The following is a 20,617-nucleotide window of genomic DNA, read 5'->3' as shown; positions in this document are numbered from 1 at the left end:
TTACACAATGGAATTCTATGCAGCAGAAAGAAAGAAGGAGCTCCTACCCTTTGTGACAGCGTGGATGGAACTGGAAAGCATTATGCTAAGTGAAACAAGCCAGGGGGTGATCAAGTTATAACAATGGTGTTTCATGAAACAGAAGAGCCAGTTCAGCGGCAAGGCAAACACCCACCCCAGGGCTTTTCCTCAAGACAATCCCCATGAAGTCAGGTGCTTTACACTTCCTTCCCCTTTCACCACACAGGCATTAAAGAAACTTTTATGCAAAGGGTCAAGATATACCCAAATCAAACATTTTCTACCCCTTCATCGTGAACATTTTTAAGTGAAACTAGCTTTTTCTGGCCCCTGCAAAGATGTGGTAAAGAGGACAATGACTCACGCTAAGGAAGGTGTGGCAATTTTACCCACACTGCTTTTATACCATCTGTGCTAAAGTCAACAGAGTCAAAAAGCAAATAACACCTCAGTATGGTTATAAAAATAGTTTTGATTTCAGACCCCCAGAGCCTTTGAAAACTGCTGTTTTAAGAGATCCTAAAAGAAAGCTCTAGTGTTTCCCTACTTCACTAGTTACTTGGCTACAAGATAACCTCCCTTATCAGACTACAAAATTCTTTACAGCAGATGGTGACAGATAGTCTTTTAGATAGGGTCTAGAACAGGGTAAGACTCAAAGATTCAACTTTCACTGAAGGAGCAAATTCAGGGTGCCATACATACATAGGGTATTTTATGGACCAAAGCAGAGGAAAGCTTTAGGTCAACTCAAGAAATCCTACAACCTCTCTTCATTAAGATAGTGAGGGCTATAATACGACATACATGTAATTAGCATGGTTATTTTTAAAACTACTCACTTGACAGAAATCACTAGGCACTCAGAACAAGGGGACAGAGGGACAAGGAAGTGCTTCTAAGCAGGGGACAAGGGCTCCAGAGGAACCTGTGATGTACAGGTTCTCGAAAAACTGTCAAAGTGTGCCAATTAACACTGATTATTACTTGTTGTTTTATTAGGTTTTCTGGTTCAGTGAGCTTCCTGCTGTGTCAATTGACATCAATTATTACTTTTAGCTTCATTGGGTTTTCTGGTTCAGTGAGAGTAGAGGGAAGGATTTATGGGATCTGTCCTGGGGGGAAATGACAGTCAGGATCTCTGGTTATGGCCTCTGGCATTGAGACCAAGGTCTTTCCTGAGGTTAACTACCTTGGTAGCTACCCCACATTGGGCGTTGTCCCCTCTTGCTTCTTGCCCTGTGCTGGCCAGCTATATGCCATTACAACGAAAAAGAGAGTCAGCAGATACTGCTCACAGTGGATAAATCAGCAAGGACAGCAAGGACCTTCTCTATTTTTGAAAGGTGGAATGAAGATCACCAGAAGAATCCAAAACAAAAATTCATTAAGAGTGGCTCCTCTGGGTGAGGGGAAATCCAGAATGAAAAAGAGAGAAGCTTTACTTTTAATTTTCTGTGTTGTTTGAATCGTTTTCACCATAGACATCTATTGCTTTTACAGTATAAACAATGTAAGGAACAGTTTTATAGACGAAAACTGAAAAGAGCCTGTGTGATTCATTTTAGCTGCAAGACGGGAAGGAAGACACTGAAAAAGATTGCTCCCCCCCCAGGTGTGTCTTGTGAAGGAGGAAAACTCTCCAAAGAAAAGGTTGAAAGCAACATTCAAGAATGGCTGCCCCAAGAAGCTTGGCCTTAAGAAGCCGAAGATCCAATCTGTGAGGTTGTTTGCTCCTTCCCAGAGCAAGGCAGCAAGATGACCACAAGGGCAGGGGAGGGCCCAGTACTGGAGGCTACGATGGGAATGGCCCTGGTTAACAGAGCGACGTCAAGCAAAGAATACTGGCCAGGGCTCAGAGCTGGCTGCAGAGTAGCCACCCAATTTCCTCATCATGTGGGGAGATGGAATTACCTTCACCTCACAGAACTGGGCCAAGGATACAAGGATCGCTTGGGAGCCAGGTTTACCATCTAAAAAATGTGAGGATGGATGACAAGGTTCCTTCAGATGGGATTAGTCTTGAACGAGTGAAACTATGTCTACGTCTTGGAAAGACCCCTCCGACTGCCATATTTAAAGCATGGGTGACTTCATGGCTCATTGTTTAAGTCAAAACAAACTACTCTCCAAAACGGATCTTTTCTCACCGATTCTGAAAGGACTTTCCAGCAATATTGTCTCTGTAGGAATCAAACAAAACGTGGTATTGATCCCTGCTCCATTCCAGGACCACCTAGGGAAAAAAGAAGAAGAAAAAAGAAAAAGAAACAATGTTTTATTTGCGCCGAATACTAAAGAGTTCGTAAGTTTCACTTCATTGAGAATTGCTAAAGAAACAGGTAAAGCAATCAAAGTCCACCCATTACACCGTGCCTGCCACCTGCCAGATACTGTGCTCAATCCAGATGCATAAACTGCAACATAAGGATAGTTACATACATGAGCATCAAAGAGGGAGCAAGTTTTGCCTTTAGCGCCAGACACAGCACCAACCCCAATGGCAGGCACATACATATAGAGTATGCTGTCTATCTGTAATAATATAATTGTATCAACTTGTGTCAACTTACTGAACTCAAATAAAAGTGATTCTCCATCAATACTCCTGTACCCAGAAGGTGGGGATGAGACAGAAAACTTAGAATAGAGAACAAAGACTTCAAGCTCTGCCCCTCCCCTTTTCTGCCTTGGCCGGAACATGGCAGATGTGACCTTCACTGACTACCTGTTCCCCCGCTTCCTCCTCCCCAATTTCCTGTAATTGAGAGGACCAAAAACAAACAAACAAAAAAGAAATCGCTACCTGGAAAGGAGGGTCAGGGATGAGCCATATGGGTAGTCACCCCACCAGTGTCAGAAACGGAGGACCACCCTCTCCTCCCCACTTGCCCACATTTAATTAAAACCTTCCACCCAGACCCCACTGGGGTACCTCATTCTCCCAGGTCGTCCGCTCTTACTTCTTGAGTGAATACCATCGCTTTAATAAATTTACTGTGCTTTGCTATAAATCCTTCTGTCATGCTCTCGGATCCTTCCCAGGCCATGACCAGAACCCGGACCCCGGTATCTGCTGAGGCCTCCCTTGGCCGCCCCCCAGGTGCTGCCCAGCATCAGGGAGGACACGTGAGAGGGCACACTTCACAAATGACTGAGAAATGCTGACGCGGTGTGTTGACACAACACGTCTTCCTTCATCAGATAAATTAATCTCTCAGTCACCAAACTGCTTTCATGTATTAGAAACAACAACAACAGTGACAGCCAAGAGTGCTTATCTAACACATTTAGGCACATTGCTACTAGTCCAGACTTCTGCACCCTTAGATCTCGGGGGAGGCAGCCAGGTTATGACTTAGGACATAGGTTTTCATCCCGGCTCTGTCACTTTTATAGAGATCTAACACAAGTTCGTCTCTTTGGGTTGTTTCTTCATCTGTAAAATAAGGGGGATCAGACCAAATTGTCTTTGAAATCCCTTCCAATCCTAAAAGTACACAGTGAGGCAAAAAAAGTAGTAGGTTTACCGAGTATGTGAAGAAATAGTTTATTCTTGTGTTATTATTTATTAATTTTGTATTATTTTCCAAATGAACAACTGTAAACCTACTTTGGCCCACCCTGTACAAGACTAAAGGAGGCGCAGAGCAGTGTGGCTGGCATGGCACACGGTGCAGCTTCTTCTGAGACCACACAGCAGCTCCTTAGGATACCACGTCTCTTCTGCCTCCAGTCTCCTCTGGGTCTCCTACCCCTGGTTCTAATCCCGCCAACATTTACACTTGGGTCTCTTTCATCACAACTATTTCCCTTTTCTGCTTAAATCAGTTCTCAACTAGACCAAGCTGTGGAAATCTTGCCAAACCCTTTTCTAAGTGAATGAGTAATATGCTATATGAAGGATCAAAAAGGAGGCTTGTAAGTCAAATAAAATTCATGTGTCAGATCATCTTCTTAATACGATCCAGGATGGAAATGAGCAGAAATTTGAATGGGCAATTATAAAATTACTTATTCTGGGGTGAGCCATAAAAATATACAAGTATCTTCCAAACAAACAGACAAACTTGTAACTTGTAACTAGACCTTGTTTTTAGCCATTATTACAATAAACAAAGGACCAGAGGAGGGGTTAAAGAAACTCGTAAAAAATCAAGTCTCTTTTTCCTCCACAAAGCTTTTCCCACATTCTTCAGCCCAGTCTGAATGCTTCCATCTCAAAACTCTGAGTAACTTTCATCTGTATCACCTACTTGGAAATTAGCTACCCACCGCCTTGTAACATTTCTTGCCTTGCATTACTCATCTTTTTTATTGTTACTTTCTTGTCACCCCATGTTAGCATCTTGTCAAACCAATCAAGTTATAAACTGCTTCAGTGTATTTATCATTAACTCGTACTGAGAACAATTCATTGCACACTGTATTCTTCTTAGTAAATGTCTGGTTATAGCAGGAGTGACATAAGAGATGACAGGATTGGGGAATTTGGTACATCTCCTGGGACAAGCTCTCAGTTCTCCTACCAGTGGCTGTGTAACCTTGAGTAAGCTACAAAGCTCAGGCCTCCGTTTTCTACACTCTGAACTTAAGTACAGAATCTGTTTCATCAGTTTGCTGTGCCGCTGTACTAGACAGCGATTCTCATGTGACGTGGGCGAGGAAAGTGCATGAAAAGCGTACTGGGCCAACTAGAAGTCATGGTAAATAAAGTGTATCTTCCTGAACCACCGTTTTAATAATGGCAAGACCTGTAAAGCATTATATTGGTAGGAATTCAAGTTTTTATGAAACAAAATGAAAAACACACATGATTTTGCAGATTAATGGTTGGCTTTCAAAAAATTCCTACTTGCCATGTTCAACTGTCCCCCCCTCAACCACGTGCATGCACACACGCCCCTCCTCTCTGCACTGCTCTCCTCGGAGTATTCACTTTCCTCTGCTTCTAAGGGTAGTTTGTTGGTGAAATTTCAGACACAATGAACAAAAATACTGCTTATTAAAATACTACATGAGCTCTGAAATACATCATAAACTAAAGAATTTAAAAAATCACCTAAAGGTAGTTTACTGGTTAAAAATGTTTCTCACAGCCCTGGCTGGTGTAGCTCAGTGGATTGAGCATGGGCTGCAAACCAAAGCATCGCCAGTTCGATTCCCAGCCAGGGTACATGCTTGGGTTGCAGGCCACGGCCCCCAGCAACCGCACATTGATGTTTCTCTCTCTCTCTTTCTCCCTCCCTTCCCTCTCTAAAAATAAATAAATAAAATCTTTAAAAAAATGTTTATCACTTTTAAGAGTCCGTTTTAATAACCATGGCATTCAAGGTATTTAAGATTGATTGTTCATCAGTTTTTACAAAATGGCCACCAATGTCGGTCTTGACGAGCTGGTGGCGGAGGAGGAGGGATGGAGACGTACATTCACCAAGCACCCTGGTGCCAAGCACTCCTCCCCAACGAACCCCCGCAACAGGGGACCGACCACGGGCAGGTACCAGGGCGGCTCACTTTCCGAAGAGAAGCCCTGGGCTACCAGCAGCGTGCAGAGGGGCTGGGGTCTGAATCAACACAGCTCCCGAGCCTAAGTTCCCATTTAGCTTTGTTCCCGGGCTGCCTCCTCCGACAGTTATTTACACAGAGTTTTGTCAAATACACATTTCAGAACGTGGCCACTCAGTTCTGAAGCCGGTATGTTTATCCTCCTTAATTCAATGACCCAGATCTGTTTCCTTAGCATGTTTATATCTAAAGGACCACACTCACACAATACACTTGTGCTTTTCTTCAGTATTTTCAGAATGTCTAACACCCCTTTAACTGGTTGGCACACACAAATGCTAAAATTTTCAGATGATAAGCTTTTTAGAGTTACAGAACCATTAAACACTTTTATTGAAGATTTGTATGATTCCAGACAGGATCAATGCCTGTGGCTGAGCAGTAGTGAATGAGATGCAAGGTCCACAGCCCTTCGCATCAGAGGAATTCCTTGGTGAAGGAAAGGAGGAAGGAAATTATTAAGAAGAGAGCAGGTACATAGCACCTATCTGCTCATCACCATAAGATTCACAGTCAGAAGACGTGAGTTTCAATCTGACGCTTATCAATAACAAAACCTAGGGCCCGTCTCTATTCTCCATTTCTTCATCTGCAGAATGAGGACGAGTGCCGCCTGCTTCACAAGACGGCTTTGATGAGTGAGCGAGACGTGGGATGAGATGCACAGGGCTGCACACCGCCACCTGCGTGCCAGGTGCCAGCTGTTCGCACGTCGCTTCAAGACAGCACTCACAACTCTGCTGTGTACTTTACCTGTTTCAGTATATGTCTACACCTCTGTGAGACGCTCAAAGCCAGGAACTTGACCTCTTTTTATTTTTATTCCCAAATCCTTGCACAGGACCTAGCACAAAATAGACATTCTAGAATGAATAAATATGGCTACTAGTTTCACAAGGCAAACATCTCGGAACAGTGGACTGCTCCCGAGTTTCCCTCCAGAACTCTCTGCTCTCAGTTCCATTCCCAGAGAGTCAAGGGAAAGAGTAAAGGGCTACAAACATAAGGAGACAGCAGCAAGCCTAGGAACACAAGGATATAAATTCTCTCTGTAAAAGCATGTGTCACCATCTCAATTTTTCAAGCAAAGAGGTTGACAAGATACACACACTATAGAACTTAAGATGCTGGGGCTCTCTACCCTCCAGCAGTCAGAACTCTCAACACTGACATAGCTTTTCATGCATAGCTTTTTATATATTGATAATCATTGGTTTACATTGTCCTAGATTATAAAGATTCTTCATAGTTCCCAAAAACAAAATTTAGTTTGCATTAAAACATACTAAGAGAGACTAAGATATGGATCTTAGAGATAGTTTGAGCTTTATCTTTTCAACCCTACACATCCTTTGATATCCATCAGGAAGTGCTATCTGCTCGCCACCAGACACACTGTCTAATCACATCTGATTACACATGCTCATTTTGTTTTCCTGTGTTGGCCCACAGCTTATAAACAACTGAAATGTATGTCTCACAGTTCTGGAGGCTGGGAAGACTAAGGTCCAGGCACCCACAGAGTTGGTGTCTAGTGAGAGCCAGCCTCAGGTTCATGGCCTTCTGTGTCTCCTCAGGTGGTGGACAGGGCCCAGGAGCTCTCAGGGGTTTCTTTTATAAGAGCACTAATCACACCCATGACCTAATTACCTTCCAAACGCCTCCCCTCCTAACAACATCACACTGGGGATAAATAAAATGACTTGCCCAAAATCAAGCAATAAATTAGCAAGACATAATGCCAGTTTCCAAAAATGAATACACCTTCTTTCGGGCTTTTGTACAGTTACAAAAATCAATATTGAAAGCCTGCTGATTCTGAAGCACTGAATTCAATGTGGTCTTTTTACCTGGACTCCTGCACAGTCTCCTGATACCATTCTCTTCTACCTGCAATTCACCTTCCACATCACCTCTAGAGCAATCCTTCAAAACACGGATCGCAATCATCCCTCTCCTGCTTAAAATCATTTGAACAATCCCCATTTTCTTCAGGACAAACTGAAATCCCTTAGCCTCACTCAACATGCAAGCCCTAAATTGGCCACTGCCTGCCTCTCCAGCTTCAACCCCGGGTATGCTTTGGTCCCTCAAAACTACTTTGTTCCTGGAAAGTGATGGTGCCTCTCACGCCCATACTTTTACACCCATGGCATCCTTCATTTAAGAAGACAGGGGAGGGGGCCTCAGCCACCTCTTCAAGACCAAGCTCAGAGGTCACTGTCTGAGAAACTGCCAGACACACCTATGTTTTCAACTGAATTTCTCACAATGTGTTTTAAGTTTGTCTGTCTGCTTCTCTGATGCGTGGGTCACCGTCCAACAGTGATCATGGAATGCTGCAGATGGCTCGTGGAAAACACGCGAGAAAGAACATGCACAGAGACAGACTGGTTTCTGTGGAGAAGTAGGGATGGGATGGCCACCCCCTCTAGTGGGGAGGGAGCCGATTTACCGTCCAAACCTGCTTTTATTGGGCTCGTTTTGCATAATAATTCAGGTAAAGTACATTACTCATTATGAGGAAGTAAGGAACAATAGATAACAAGGAAGTTTGAGGGTCTATTTTGAGTCAGGGTCAAAGAGCTGTAAGACTTTGAGGAACAAACTAACTTCCTACTTGGAGCCTTATCATTCAACTGAGAGCATTCTAAACAAAGAAGGTTTCACAGTAATTTACATGTTCTTTCTTAGGCCTGATCACCTGGGGAATCCGCCCTTTTCAGCACAGAGCTGCACCACCCTGTCATTGTTTCGGGCTTAGGTGGAGCAAGGGAACTAAGGCAACTAAGAGATAAGGAGATTTTCTCCCAGACGATGAGGAATCAGGCTATATCACAGCCGAGGAGCGAGGGTCCATCACTCCCTTTTGCTGTAGCCCCCAAAGTCCTTCTTTTGGGGGCCTCCCACGTGATCATGCCTGTCTTAGGTCGTTCCCCCCTTGGGGAATCTTACCCGTCTTTGGCTAACCGACCAAGTTTTGGGGTTCAGTTATGAATGAAGCAGCAGAAACAGCACTCCTGCCAGGGAGATAAGCTTTTGTCTCCTTGCTGGCTTACGGTTCCAAGGGCGTTCCCTTAGCCTTAGCCTAGGCGGGGGTTTCAGCTTCTGATACCAGGCAGGGCGGTTCCCAACACTTGTCCATCTCTCTGTCTGGAGAGTAAATTGAAGAGCTGGGAAAAAAACTGAACATCTTGGCTGGTGAATCTCTCCACACCATGCCCCTCTCCTTTCTTGGAAAGTGAATAAAAACTTTATTCAAAAAACCCCACAAAAAACAAAAAATCAAACCTGAGCCATCTTTGCATCTCTAGTAGGCAGTAGAGTAGTTGGCCCACAGCACAGTAGTTGGCCTCCATACATCTCCTCCAAATGAACACCCTTCGAAATTGTGGTAAAGAAGCTTTATCCAATTTGGAACCAATCAGAGACAGAAATGAAGTTAATAGAATGAGGTAATGAAAGGGGAAGGGGAGAGAAAGGTAAATCAAGAGAGAAGGAAAACTAGAACCTAAAAGAAGGAACAATTTTAGGATGCAATTTTAAAGTAGGCAATATGGTTTAAGTCTGATTGCAGAATTCATTTGGCTCTCCCTGAACAAGTATGACCTAATCTGTAACATTTTTGAAAGATCACGTTTCCTTTTTAATTTAGTGCGTATATGAATCACACACACAGGCTAATCCCCTGCTAAAGATACTGCATATGGATCATAAGATTGGAACAATCAATCTAAAGAGCAGTAAAAACTTCAAATGATATATTGTGAATATATAACCTCTTACAGCTACACTTATTTGTTACATTTTAGAAGGAACTAGAATAACAAATGGTATTACAAGGTGCCAGCTATATTAAATTAATAACGTACTTACTCCCTCTGCTTTCATATCAACCATAATAAAGCACAGTCAGGTAGAGAAATCACTGTAAACTTTCCTGCTCGGTCTCTAAGGAAAGACTAACATACTCTTCAGCCTGACCCCGGTATCAGCCATGAAGGAAGGTCTCCTGCTGCTGTCTTCATAAGCACCATAGCCCAGGGAACAACAGTCCTGAGACAGGGCAGTTGCATTTAATTAGCATGTACTGCACACCCTGCATGATAAGGCATCATGCAAGCTATCTTAGGCATCTCATTAAAACCCTTTTTCTTCATGAGGCTCAGTCATAATCAGTGAGCAAAAATAAACTTTTATAAGTATTTCTTCAACAAATATTCCCCGAGTAGCTAGAATTAGGGTCTGGGTAAGCAAATGAACTTGTCTATCTTGACTTCATCACCTATGTTCATTGTAGTATTATTTATAATTGCCAAGATTAGGAAGCAGCCCAAGTGCCCATCAGTAGATGAGTGGATAAAACATTGGAATATTACTCGGCTGTAAAAAAGAATAAGAGCTTACCCTTTGCAACAGCATGGATGGAGCTGGAGACCATTATGCTAAGTGAAATAAGCCAGTCAGAGAAAGACAAGTACCATATGATTTCACTCACATGTGAAATCTAATGAATAAACTGAACTAATAAGCGAAATACAGACAGACTCAGAAAGACCAGGTTGACAGCTCCTGGCACAGGGTGGTGGGCGGGTAGAAAGATTGAGCAAAACGGGGAAAAAAAGAGAAAAAACATACGGACACGGACAACAGTGCAGTGACGTAGGGAGGGAGTGGGATGGGTAGGGGTGAAAGAGGATATTGGGGTAAACAGTGATGGAAAAATCTAAAAATGAATAAATAAAGACTAACTCGAACCAAATACAACTATCAAATTACTACATTAAATTAAAAATATATATCGAATCATCACTGAAAGATTTATGAGGATGCACTTGAGCTTGGTTTCACAAAACTCCATATTAATACACCAAGATAAAGAGCTTAACAAGATGTTAAAAATGGAAACAACCCACTTTTGCATCTTCGAAAACGGTGACTTTCAACCAGTGTGCCTCAAGAATTTTTAAATCCTGACTATTTAGTCAGTGGCACTGACCTCTTTTCCCTTAGATTGTCAAATTCAAAAAATGACAACAGCCAACACAACAACAGCCATTCCAGTGTGAATGAACCAAAATTATACCTATTTTTTTTTCAGATCAGCAAAAAATATGTAGTTTTTTGGTGTGCCGCAGCATTTTAGTCATTAGTTTATGTGTGGCATGAGATGAAAAAGTGTTGGGAACTGCCCTGCCTGTCTTCAGAAGCTATAATCCCCTGTGGCTAAGGCTGAGTAAAGGACCTTGGGACCATAAACTGAGTAGGAGACAAAGCTTATCTTCCCTGTAGGGGCACCACCTCTGCCCCCTTTGTCTTCACCCTGCTTGGCCCCGGGCGGATGACTGGTTAGCCATGATGGGTAAGGTTCCTCAAAAGAGGGATGACCTAAGACAGGCATGGTCACGAAGGGGCCCTCAGGGAAGGACTTGGGGGGCTATGGAGAAAGAGGGTGATGGGCCCTCGCCCCTCGGCTTTGTCATAGCCTGAGTCCTCATTCTGTCCACAAGAAGTCTACTAATCTCTTGGCTGCCTGACTTAAGCCTGAAACAATGCTGGAGGTGGGTGCAGCCCTGTCCTGGAAAGGGCGGGTTCCCTAGGGTGATCAGGCCTAAGAAAGAATGCATAAAATCCTATGAAACCTACTTTGCTAAGACCCTCAATTTAAATGATAAGGGCCCAAACAGGAAGAGAGTTTGTTCCCCCAAGTTTTATGGCCCTTTAACCACCTGACCCTGACTCAGAATAAGCCCTCAGAGTTCTTTGAATGTTATCTATTGTTTAATAATTTCTGCCTGACAACGATTGATGAGCTTTACTATACACACTGTATTCCTGTGAAAACTGAACCCAATAAAAGCCTGTCAAAGCAAGGGGGAGACACTCTCCCCTTGAGTGAGAAACCATGTTGTCCCTTTTCCTCCACAGGACTCGGTAGTCTGTGTGAATTTGTCTCGTCTCATCCATAATGCCTCGGACCCCAGGAGCCAGGATCCGAGTCAAAAAAAGGTTGAAAATCACCATTCTAGAACACGTGAAGGGTTAACAGCTATCACAGTCACAATGTCAATGTTAAGGAAAAGAAATGGGTTTTGCCTCAAGCCACTGTCTAGGACATCTGTTGCTTTGGCTTCTTTTGATAACAGCCTTGTGATTTCCCTCTGGGGAACTCCTCTCAGATCATGTGGTTCACTTGAGACTGACAGCCCGTTAGCTCTGGGGATGATCCAGGTGGTTACTGAAGGCACAATAAGAGCACTCATTCCCTGGCTGGGCAGGCCACCTGGGTCCAGCTTGCACTGTGAGAAAGAAAAGCTGTCTGTTTGCTGGGCTTACTAAAATGGTAGTTCACAAGCTGGAGTTGCTGACAGCAATCTTTGATTCCATATGGGAAGAGCTTGCCTGACAACTAACCAACAGAGGGCAAGAGCTGGGACGAAAAGAGATTCCTGATGATATCATCTGGCAACTCTATCCAACCTTGCCAGAGTTTCACCCTAGAATTCTTCAAATGCACCAGTCAAAAAACTACATTTTCTCTTAAGCCACATGTGAGTTGGGATTCTGTTGCAATCAAGTGCTGCTGACTAATACCAGCAGCAATTTTAAACCACTAATAATTCGAAAAGAAAAAGCTCCTGTCTCCTTGTAAAAGTCTCAACTTCCTCTACAATGTTTCAACCCATAATTTTCTTCCCTTCCTCTGATTTTCTAAGTGATTACTGGGTACCTACTCAGGCATTCAATTTCCCACTCCCTTTGTTGTTCCTCCATCCTCATGGCCTCATCGCAACTATACCAAGATGATCAGGGATGAGCTAAAATTCTTTGTATCTTTGATGGCACCTGCCACCCTATGAAGTACAACCAGACCAATCATTTATGAGAATGAAAAGGTAAGTACAGATGGTCTGCATCAAAGTAGAAAACTTACACTTTCACTGGAAATGAGCTTGAAGTGATGTTGGTTAAAGTCACCTCCATTCATTCATTTGAGTGCTAAGAATACCTCAGGGAATAAGACAAGGCCCCTGCTTTGACAGCTAGCTGTGCTGTGTCTCTCTCCCAAACCCCTCCAAAGAGAGAGACCATTTCATGTTATGAAAGGGTCACTGGCCTTTTCTCTGAAGCAAAGCACAACGTCCATTACATTACATGCTTTCTCATGTGGAGCACCCAATAAATGCATATTCACAAAACATTAAAGCTAAAAAGGGAGTCTTGTCTAGAAGCTTTAAGTATTATGTTTAACAATGAAAGCTTTCCCCTCCCCCAAAAGAAACCTACACAAAAGAGTTAAGAGTAGCTGCTCCAACCCAGCAGGCAGCTGGAGTGACACCGTTTGAGAACCACCAAAGAGCACAGTGATGGTGGGGCCAGAACCAGGCCAGGGGCTCTCACCCGACTCTGGGGCCAGGTGTCTTTCAACTTCACCCATTTCCTGCCTTTGGCAAAGAACACACTTAAAATATATTTGTGCAATGAGTGAACTACTCAAATACAAATGTAATAACAACTCTCTTTCTTGAAACAACTGATCAGCAAGGCTGAACATAACTTGAGCTGGATCCAGTTTTCCATTTGAGCTGGATCTTCCTTCTCACCGAACAATACTCTCATTAATATGGAATCGCGGTAGGAAGTGCGTGAGCACAAGGGACCAGGGAGGCCAGGGATAGTTACTACCCGCTGTGGGCAGATTCTGTGTGAACCTATCACCTATCTGACTACCTCGTGGAAGTTAATGTCTGGATATTTGTTCCCATACTTAGTGCACATAAGGAGGTGATGTATTTTACGCACACACACCAAACACACAGATACACACAGATACACACACACACACCCAGCAGTGATCTACAACCCTCTATTCAGAATTCTGAAATCCAAAAAGCTCTCAACAGTGGAGATCTCTTTGTGTCTTACTTGGCAGCGAAACTTGACCTCACCTGAACTTATTTGGTAGCAAAACTTGGCCTGAACTGACTTGAAGTTATTTATAGTCTTTATTTTCCTCACTGTGTGTGAACAGTCAGACGTTCCACTGTAAAAGATACTGATGTTTAGTTATAAGGTAATTTGGTAGTTCTAGAAGTTTCAGATAAGGGATTGTGGATTTGTATATAAATAATGTATATAAATAATTCAACTAGGTAATGACGGCCCTGATATAACTTTTACTTCAAAAGCATGTTTTAAAGTCTATACAATATCAACTGAGAAAGGACAAAAATTGAAAATCGGGACTTTCTAAGCTAAAAAGAAAGCCTAGTTAAGCTAGTGCTCCTATTTGTCGATGAGGAAACTGGACTTCCAGGGGGCGCTTGACTTGCCCAAGGCAACTAGTGTACCGTGGACCAGATCTCACCTGCTACCCTCACCCCAAGGCAATGAACTTCAGTGTGCACTACACCACATTAGGACCCCCCCAACCCCCGTGGATTTAAATCCAACTCTGTTTTTGCTTGATCAGAGTTCCCAAGCGTTCTCCAGAAAATACTTAGGAATATTTCCAAAAATACTTCCCTACCTCAATTCCACTTTTTTGACTCAAAATTTGGGTAAGTATACAAATAGCTTATCAAAAGTTAGCACCAATACCACTTACTCTAAGAGGGAAGGAAAAAATATACTGTGAACTCACAGTTAACAATGATAAATAAAAGGATAGTTCTTTTATCCTTAGTGAATAATTATAACTTCATTATAATTAGTGACATTATTAACAAGTTGGTAATATTAACTGTATGATGACAGTGTCAAGAGTTTATTTCAAAATAAGGATTAAAGACAAAAAACAGACATTGATAATAATAATAATAATAGTAGTAGCAGTATTTATTACCATTTCATGAGAGCCTGTTATGTGCCAGGAACTGCATGTGGTACTTTTCGTACATGTCTTACTTAGTCCCCAGTATCAAACCAGCAAGGAAAGTATTCTTGCCTCCATTTTAAAGATGAGGAACCTGAGGTTCAGAGAGGTTAAGTATCCTTTCCAAGATCATTCAAAGGATAGCCTGGGCTATTTGAGAGACCAAGAAATGTGCTTAAGACAACAGCTCTAGACCCATATACTGCTTTGGCTTGAGGCCCAGCTCTGCCATGAACTGGCTGGATTAACTTGTACAAGTGTATTAGTTTCATCATCTGTAAAATGGGTATAATAATAGTACCTATCCCACAGGGGTGATGTAAGGATTAAATGAGTGAATGCATGTAAAGCAGTTAAGAGAGGGCCTGGAACCTGGCAATCTCTATGTATTAACTATCATCATGATCAATACTGGTACCAGCATTCAAAACCAGATCTGCCTAATCTGGCAGTTCTTCTTTTCTACTGCGCTGGACAAGTGATACTGAGCCAGCTGTACCCACCTGTTGATGTTCTCTGCCTCTCATTTCTTTTGCCTGTTCCCAGCTTTAAAGTCTGTAGTCATTTCAAGACTGACAGAAGTCTGTCTTTTGGTAAATAACCAGGCATCGACATACAAAATAAAAACTTCTAACAACTGATGCCTTTAAGTCACTTTCATGCTGTAGAGTTGTTAATAAACAGTTAATTTAGATTACTCAGGCCCAAAATAACCTTATCAGCAATTAGACACAACTATGCATAGATACGTTCACTATATTAAGTTGCAACACATGAAACAAATGCAGAACTGCAGGTGGTACGTTACACATTCCACACTTACAAGTCTGGGGCACTTTCTCACCCTTACTTATAACATTTATTTTTATTAGCCTCTAAACCAAAAACTACCTAAAGTGTACACTTGGAGATCATGCCACATAATTCATCCATTCATTCATTCAACAAATATTTAGACTGCATACTCCGGCACAGTGCTTGTTCTGGGGTTACAGTAATTAAACAGTAGACAGCACCCTGTCTTATAGAGCTTACAATCCAGTATGGGTATTGATTTCAAACAAAAGTATACTGTGGCATTTCTAAAAACCATTGTGCTAATTTTAAAAACTTTTTCAATTTACTACTGTATCCACTTATATATGTGCACATAGAGAGAGATTTCTAACAACTTGCAAATACGATTTTTCTCCTAGTTGCTATAGAGACACTTTTAAAAGTGGTGTTCTCTAAAATCACATATATGTACTCTATAGTTACGGTACACCTGTTTATGATAAAGAATACTGTATTAGACCATCAATAATAAACTATCCAACCTAAACAAAAGGGTTGTTTCAGTCGCGAAAATGTTTCAAGTGTATATCCAGAAGCATACAAAAATCTATTAAACTTGGGTGTTTCCACCTCCCAAACCTGTTGCTTGGACCCTCTGAGGAATTTACAGTCTGACCCAACTACTTTATTGCACATTAACCACGAGCAGATCCAAAAAAGCCGGGCTCATGTGATCTGGAGTCTAAATTATTAGCCTATCCCATGACCCAAGGGCTTGCACTGGCTCCAAAGAGGTTAGGTGCTGTAGTCCAAGATCATTAAGGTGTCCTGGTCACGTGAAGTGGCCCAAAACTTCAGGTGATCTCGGGACAGGGAAACAGGTGTTTGGAGCTGGCAAGAGATCTCTCTACCTGCCAGTAGGGCTAACTGCTGATGTATAGTTGTCTCCAATGACAGCCTAAGTGCAAAAACGTCCCCTTGCACACATAAGTCCTTTCAATTTTGGGACAGTACACTCTCCCCATTGCAAATTGACGAGCAAAAACACGCATGCCCTTGGGAGAACCTATATTAAAAAGATTAAAGTGCCTTTGTCAAAGGTGAAAAGATTAGAAGGGTGACAATCCGAGGAGGAAAACTCTAGGAGGGGCAAGGGACGAGAATTTAGGAATGGGAAGACAACAACTCTGAGTCCCGGGAGGGGGCTTCATGAAGGATAAGGCCTGCAGGATAAAGTTGAAAGTCCTGGGGACCCTGAAGAATGCACCTGGTGGGAAAGGGAATCAGTAGAACGAGAGCCTATCCCCCCCACCCCAAACTGCCCAAAGAACGAAACCCATCAACCCAGATGCTGAAACCCGATCGGAGTCCTCCGCGCCTCCTGGGAAAGGGCAGGCGCTGGGACTTTTCGCTGGAGCGGCTGGGAGGATGGGGGGGCGGGGGCAGGAGTCAAGCGCGCTAGGGCTTGGGGCGCCCCCGGGCTCGGCGCCACTCTAGGGCTGCAGGGGGACGGGGGCCGCGGGGTCTTGCGGGTTCAAAGTCCCCTGGTCGGAGATCGCGCGCCGCTACTCACCTCTCCGAACTGGAAAGCGGAGACGATGGTGACAACGACGCCCACGAAACAGACGTAGAGCCCATACCTGTGGGACAGGCAGGTATAGGTCTGTCTCTGCAGGAGCTTGAGCAGCATCACCTCGGCCGCCGCCACGCTACGCCTGGAGGAGCCAGAGCCAGAGCCACCGCCTCAACGAGGCGCCAATCAGCGGCCCCAACCGGGCCGCCGCGCTCAAGTCACAGCCTCCGGCCACCGCGCATTGCCGCTTCGGGGATCGACGCCCGCTCGGCTCCACGCCGCGGCCGCCTCTTCCGGGAGCCGGGAGCCCACGCCCTCGGCGCGGCGGAGGCGGACCTGCAGCCGGCTCGGCGGCTAGTGCCGCCCGGGCCTGGCCCGGCCAAAGGCGGTGGAGGTGGCAGAGATGGGTCCGCCAGCGCCACCTGGAGGGCGGAGGGGCGAGGGCAGGCGAACTCCCTTCCGGTCTGCGCGTGCGCGGCAGGGAACCAGCGAGGACTGGTCCCTGCAAGGACTCTGGCTCAAGCCTCGTAGTACCGTCCTGAATACTTGGGCGCGCACACTCCTTCCTGCTTTTACAATAATTGGGAAATTATAGTTCACAGGGTTCCTTTCCCGTCAGGCTTTCTAACCATATTGCTCGAAATGGGAAGCTCTTAGGCTAAATGTACCTAAGCCAAATTTTATTTATTAGTTAATTATGTGTTTAGTGTCCCGTGCCTAGCATAGTGCTTGGTGTCATTCAGAAATTAACTAGACTTGGCCACCGTTCCCAGGGATCGAAGTTGGGGAGATAAACATGTAAACCACTAAGAAAAAAAAAAGTTATGATAGAAACAGGAACGGTCAGTTATTTCTTTGGCACCGGGTGATTTCTAGGAGGGCCTAACCTCGGTGCCTCTTACACATAAGAGATTTGTTTTTCTTCAATCTATCCTAGTTAATATGATTTTTGTCTTAAATCTAGCCACCCTGTGAAACAATACACTTACCCAGTGCTGCCGTCATTCATAGCATTTTTTGAGTTATCTTGAGAACCTGTTTCAGGATATACTCAAAATATGCTCTCAACTGGATCATCAAATGCTAGAAACAGACTTGCAAAAGGGATTACCTTCACTCCTGTGTAAAGTGTTTCCGCTTCTCAGTCAATTCTTTTAATCCTTCCTTAGGAGAAGTTGATACATGTTATACATACACGGCAAAGATTATGGCAGTTATGCAATACACTTGTAAAGTTCCAAGGTCTTTTCAAGCATGGTCACAGATATAAAACCATCTTTCAACAGGACTCCTTTAAGATGTTTGTTTCCACAATAATGATGGCCAACATTTACTTAGCATCTACTGTGAACTGGGTCATCTAATCCTCACAACCACCTTCTGAGGTAGATAGCATTAATTTTCTCTACGGATGAAGAAACTGAGGTGTAAAGAAGTTAAATAACTTTCTAATATTATACAACCAGTAAATGACAGAATGGAGATTTGGACAGGGTTGGGATTAGGGAGAGATGAGTCCTGCAAATGTAAGGTCAAATTCTTTGTTTAAAATTTTGATATTTTGCCCTGGGTCTTGTGGCTCAGTGGATTGAGTGCCGGTCTGCAAACTGAAGGGTGCCTGATTCCATTCCCAGTCAAAGCACAGGCCTGGATTGCAGTCCAGGCCCCCAGTAGGGGGCGCAGGAGAGGCAATCACACATGGATGTTTCTTTCCCTCTTTTTCTCCCTCCCTTGTCCTCTCTAAAAATAAATAAATAAAATCTTTAAAAATAATTTTAAAAAATAAAATGTTGATATTTTGTCTTTTCACATTAATTTTGATTTTTTAAATATTGCATTAAAGTATTATTTATCTTGTTTAGTGAGTTCTTGGCTTGCTCTTAATTTTGCACACAAGGCAAGGACCTTACTCTCCTAGTCCTGGCCCCTAGTCCTGGCGCTAGAACCTGTGCTTCTATGCTTTGTTGTAGTACGTTTTGTTGTAGTGCAACTTACTTTTCATTTTTTTCTGTCTTTTTTCTATTTTATGTTCCTATTAGAGTGCCTCAAGGATGTAAGAAATACTGTCGAAGTCCTCTCTCTGGAGAACTCACTCTTGCTCACTCTGTCTCCTGAGCCAGTATGGTTTAACCTGAACAAAATACATGTGAATGCAATCTAATACAACTATAGTGGTACCTTATAGAGATAATAGGAATTTAAATGAAATAGTTCATAGGGCATTTTAAGTGTTAGAATAGTTAAGAAAAGAATATAGTATTTGACTTTTTTCTGTACGCAATGAAGCTTTTTAGCAGAATGACTTGATTAAATATGCACATCAAGATTAATCTACCAGTATGAAATTAGTAGAAATTATGTTAAACTATCAGTATCTGAACCATGGGAAAAATTGACAGTGGCATTTCATTTATTTAGAAATCTTACATCTGCCAACCTAAAAGATCCAGAAAAACCAAGACAACAACAAAAAGAAAACTGTCAGAAACCCATGACAGAACCCCTCAGTCCCTCTTTTAAAATATGATAAATATAATTCTGAGAAACTCTGTTCTCTGGCTTCTTAGTCCATACCAGATCAGAAAAGATTTAAAAATTAGGAGCTTCCTTGATGTCTTCTGCAAGCAAGAAGTGACTAACAGATCATCCTGAGGAAAAAGGAGAGAAAAAAAAATTTTTTCCCTGGCTGGGGTGGCCCAGAGGATTGAGTGCCCGCCTGCCAACCAAAAGTCACTGGTTGAATTCCAAGTCCGGGCACATGCCTGGGTTGCAGGCCAGGTCCCCAGATGAGGGCATGGGAGAGGCAACTGATTGTGTATCTCTCACATAGTCAATCTTTCTCTCCTTTTCTTTCTCCCGCCCTTCCCTTCTCTCTAAAAATAAATACATAAAATCTTAAATAAAATTTTTTTAAAGAAGTCAAACTGTTTTAAAAAGTATAACTGTCTTGGGGTTAATGGTGTAGAGGCAAGAGCAGAAAGATACAGTGGAAGCACCAGTATCTCCAAGTGCAATAGGATAATGGGTCGTATAGTCGTGAACTCAATCTTTGAGAAAAATTCAAGTAACGTTTAGTGTTTATTTATTCATCATTTACCAAGGAACACTCTCTGCTGGACATTTTCCCTGGTACTGAGTCTACCTGGTAGTAACTGAGGTACCTGCAGGGATGACCTCAGAGAAGACACAGTTCCTGCTCTCCTGGAATTTACACCCTAGAGGGACAATAAGAATTGAGTTAGTATTGTGAGGGGAACTGACCTAGCCTGGAGATCAGGGTGTGCTTCTTGGAGGAGGTGATGCTGACACCTAGGCTTGAGGACAAAAGATGAGAGGGTGGGAATGAAAGTGCATTCTAGGCAGGCCTGGCATGTTGAAAGCTCTAATCTAAGCCAAGAGGAGTTGGAGGTGCAATAAGGTGGAGCTGAAGAGACTGGCAGGGCCTTCAAGGCCAGATTAAGAATAAAGAACTTAATCTTAAAGATAACAAAGAATTTTATAAAAACAGAAAAGAGACACAATCAGACAGAAATGTTAAGAATCATTGTAACTGTGGTGTGGAAAATGTACAGAAAGGGACCCAAGTAGTTGACGAGTGATTGGGAAGAGTTCAGTTGCCAGATAAAGCTCAGAACACCCAGTGAAATGTGAATTTCAAATAATATTTTTAGTATAAGTATATTCTGTTCAATATTTTGGACTTATATGAAAACAATTAGTTATTTATCTGAAATTCAAATTTAACTGGGCATCCCATATTTTTTTTTGCTAGCTCTGGCACCCTGTGTAGGAAGCTACTGGGG

General features: G+C 43.0%; 1 protein-coding gene across 1 annotated transcript in view; it reads right to left on the bottom strand.

Moving 5' to 3' along the window:
- Positions 1–17,168, bottom strand: part of GNPTAB (N-acetylglucosamine-1-phosphate transferase subunits alpha and beta) — a 60,196-nt gene extending 43,028 nt beyond the window's left edge. The window contains exons 1-2 of the mRNA XM_045826453.1: positions 16,815–17,168; positions 2,172–2,257 (exon numbers count right to left, since the gene is read on the bottom strand). Of these exons, the coding sequence (XP_045682409.1) occupies positions 2,172–2,257; positions 16,815–16,931 (203 nt within the window). The 5' untranslated portion in view covers positions 16,932–17,168. The remainder of the gene's footprint in view (positions 1–2,171; positions 2,258–16,814) is intronic.
- Positions 17,169–20,617: the final 3,449 nt, after the last annotated feature.

Source organism: Phyllostomus hastatus, unplaced genomic scaffold (assembly GCF_019186645.2).
Source record: "Phyllostomus hastatus isolate PE091 unplaced genomic scaffold, TTU_PhHast_1.1 phas_scaffold_755, whole genome shotgun sequence".
Classification (NCBI taxonomy): domain Eukaryota; kingdom Metazoa; phylum Chordata; class Mammalia; order Chiroptera; family Phyllostomidae; genus Phyllostomus; species Phyllostomus hastatus.
This window is presented reverse-complemented; position numbering and strand designations above follow the sequence as displayed.